General features: G+C 42.6%; 1 protein-coding gene across 1 annotated transcript in view; it reads left to right on the top strand.

The window, feature by feature from the left end:
* Nucleotides 1–1,983, top strand: part of NDRG1 (N-myc downstream regulated 1) — a 26,299-nt gene extending 24,316 nt beyond the window's left edge. The window contains exons 14-15 of the mRNA XM_009697384.1: nt 430–481; nt 1,213–1,983. Of these exons, the coding sequence (XP_009695686.1) occupies nt 430–481; nt 1,213–1,478 (318 nt within the window). The 3' untranslated portion in view covers nt 1,479–1,983. The remainder of the gene's footprint in view (nt 1–429; nt 482–1,212) is intronic.
* Nucleotides 1,984–2,978: the final 995 nt, after the last annotated feature.

Genomic DNA, 2,978 nt, shown 5'->3' with positions numbered 1-2,978 from the left:
CTGCTGAGCTTTTTTGCCCTACAACCATAACTATCAGCTCTGAGTAGCTGAATTTGTTCCCTGCTGATTAGGAATTGCTCAGTTACTGACCCTGTATGAACTGCCTTGTATATCTTGTGAGGCCAGTTGTTTTACTTTGGCTCACCTGCCTCAGCAACTGCATGAGTCAAGTTTGAGCCAGGCTTAGACTACTTGTCATCACTTCTGTGGAAGTCTCGTTCTCATATTCATGTGTCCATTTGGTAAAATAATGGGGCGGAAGAGCAGACTAGGGAGGGGAATAGTGGAATTCTGTTGTGTAAATGAAATTTTCAGACACCCAGTAGAACCCAGAGAATATTTAAGATAGGGTATCTATGGCATCTATAACATTGTAATGTATCTAACTTGCTGAGCACTGCGTACAATAATTCTCTCTTTCTTTTGCAGCCTGCCAAGCTCGCAGAAGCTTTCAAATACTTTGTTCAGGGAATGGGATACAGTAAGTATTGGTTTTATGAAACAGTTAACCTGGCTACCGAAGTTTGTTGGGCATCTAAGCACCCAGAGAGTCTTCTGATCCCAGATGTGTGATCTTTTCCCTGTTGGATATGCATTTGCAAGGGGAGAAAACACAGCTGTGGTGTCTGGGTGAAGGGTTTTCAGACCAAATTATGCTACTAAATAGTAGAGAGCTTTGTAGGCAGCTTATACCTACAAATACTGCTCAATATTTTTAAGGTGGATATATGTAATAGTGGCCCCTCGTTGCATCACAGGATACGATTCATATGCTGCACACAACATTTAAAACCTCATTAGTTCGGAGGCTTCTTTGATCTGTAGCTGTTTGTCCTTTATGTATGTGCTTCTGACAACTCCTCTTGTGTAGATGCATTGCTATCCTGGGCTGCCAGCAAAGCTTAAATGTCTGAAAGTAATGGGAGGTCTGATGAGTCTTCTTAGTTTTCCTCCGGATTGTTGCAGCCACAGTAACATGCCATAAAGCTCTGTCTTGAATCCCTCAGCCCTGGCCACCAATTTTGCCTTCATAATTTGGGCCCCTTAACAGTAAGCCTGGAGAAGTGGTGGTACTTCTGCACATGAAGCTACCGTGAGAAGTATATATTCAACCTTGAAGGCTTCTCCAAGGATGGTTAAGGCTGGAGAGGGAGGCAAGGGTTTCCTTGCAAGCCCAAGAAGCAAAGCATTAATGAAAGGCTGTTCTTCTAGTCCCCTCTGCTAGCATGACCAGGCTGATGAGGTCCCGCACTGCTTCTGGCTCCAGCGTAACCTCTTTGGAAGGACAGAGGAGCCGGTCTCACACTGGGGAAGGCACAAGGAGCCGGTCTCACACTGGGGAGGGAACGAGGAGCCGATCCCACACCGGGGACGGTGCCAGGAACCGCTCCCACACAGACACACGCATTGAGCTGACGCCGAACTCGGCAAGCAACGCTGAACAATCAAGCCCCAAGTCCATGGAAGTGTCCTGTTAGATGGCTGTGGGAGGTTTAAACTGGTCACAGTGTGAAAAAGTAATGGATGCCCCCTGTGTATTACAAAAACATAACTGGTATTAATCTCAAGCTATTCTGTAGGATGAACTCTGTTCACCAGGGTCTGACAGGGACCAAAGAAAAGAAGCATCTCATTTGCTCTATCGTTATTCTTGTAACTCAGACAGTTGCTGCTATTGTGCCCTCCTTCAGTGGATGCCAAATTCTAAAGGATACTTGCCAAAAGCTGATGTGGTTGTAAACACTTCAGAGTCAAACCAGACTTGCTTAATATCCTCCTTTAAAATCAAAACTGTTACATGCCCCTTTATCTCTTATTTTCTTGAAGTAAACCGGCAAATTTGAGATGAGTTTCAAAGAGGGGGAGAAAAAAATCGCTCTTATGGATGGCTTTTAAAAAAGGAAACAAAACAAATGTATTATGGCCTCATGAAGCTGGAGTTGAATTCATTGTATATAGCTTGACTTCAAATGATAGAGAAGTTAATGTATTGTGCATTTATAGGCCTTCTAATTCATTAGTATTCAAGCCTGTTTTCCTGTGTACAATAATATACTACTAAAATAGGCGATTTTAATGTGACTTTGAGACAAACTAAATCTTTAAGCTTTTTTATTTCACTTTTTTGAGATTTAGTTCCGGTCTTCCTTTCCTTCCCTTACCCCCTCCTAGACCCTAAAACCTGCTTAGCCAAATGAGCACCGGATTTAAATTTAATAAGCAAGGTAGCATTTCCTGTTTGAGATCTTGGGCCAAAGGTTTACCATACCGCAGAAGATGGTGTAGTTGTAACAAGTAGGGTAGCCGTACATGCCAGCAAAGCAGAAACAGCTTGATTTTTCTTTCAGACAGCTTCTTATCTTTGCAGCTCAAGTTTTTGTGTCCAGCACAATTGTGATAAATTTGGAATTTTGTAAGCAAAGCCAGATCCAGCTGTTCTTTGTCAGGAGAGATGAATAAATGCGGGATGGCATGTGATTAGATACTGTACATTCAACTGCCACTAATTACTAGATTTGAAACTCTGATGAGATCTTACTGGTGCTGGGAAGTGTATTCCACAAAGTGGTGGAGCAGCAACACTGTGTCTGTGAAATACAGTGTTTAATGACTGCGTAAATGTAATGATGTGCTGATTCTGCATCTTTACATAGCCTCTGAATACCTTGGGTTACTTTCTTTGATGCTAGTGGCTTGATACCTTCCCGCCAGTCAGATTTTCACAGTTGGGTGTTCTGAAGTTTGTCCTTCCGTAGGTAGTGTAGTGGGACAGGATTTCCTGAGCTCCAGTGCATACTTGCTGCATTGCAGTCCTCACACAAACAAGAAAACAAATGCCGAGCAGTTAAATAGCAAATGTTAATACTTTGGGATTGCTTTTTCAGAAGAACACCATCTAGGTTACTTTATATTGACTAACTTCAGCTCTTGTGTAGAATATCCGTAACGGCATGTGGGAAGAACAGACAATTTCTAGA

The sequence above is a fragment of the Cariama cristata genome, unplaced genomic scaffold (assembly GCF_000690535.1).
Source record: "Cariama cristata isolate BGI_N322 unplaced genomic scaffold, ASM69053v1 scaffold13393, whole genome shotgun sequence".
NCBI classification, from domain to species: domain Eukaryota; kingdom Metazoa; phylum Chordata; class Aves; order Cariamiformes; family Cariamidae; genus Cariama; species Cariama cristata.
Note: the sequence above shows the minus strand (reverse complement) of the source record. Positions and strands in the feature narration are given on the sequence as shown.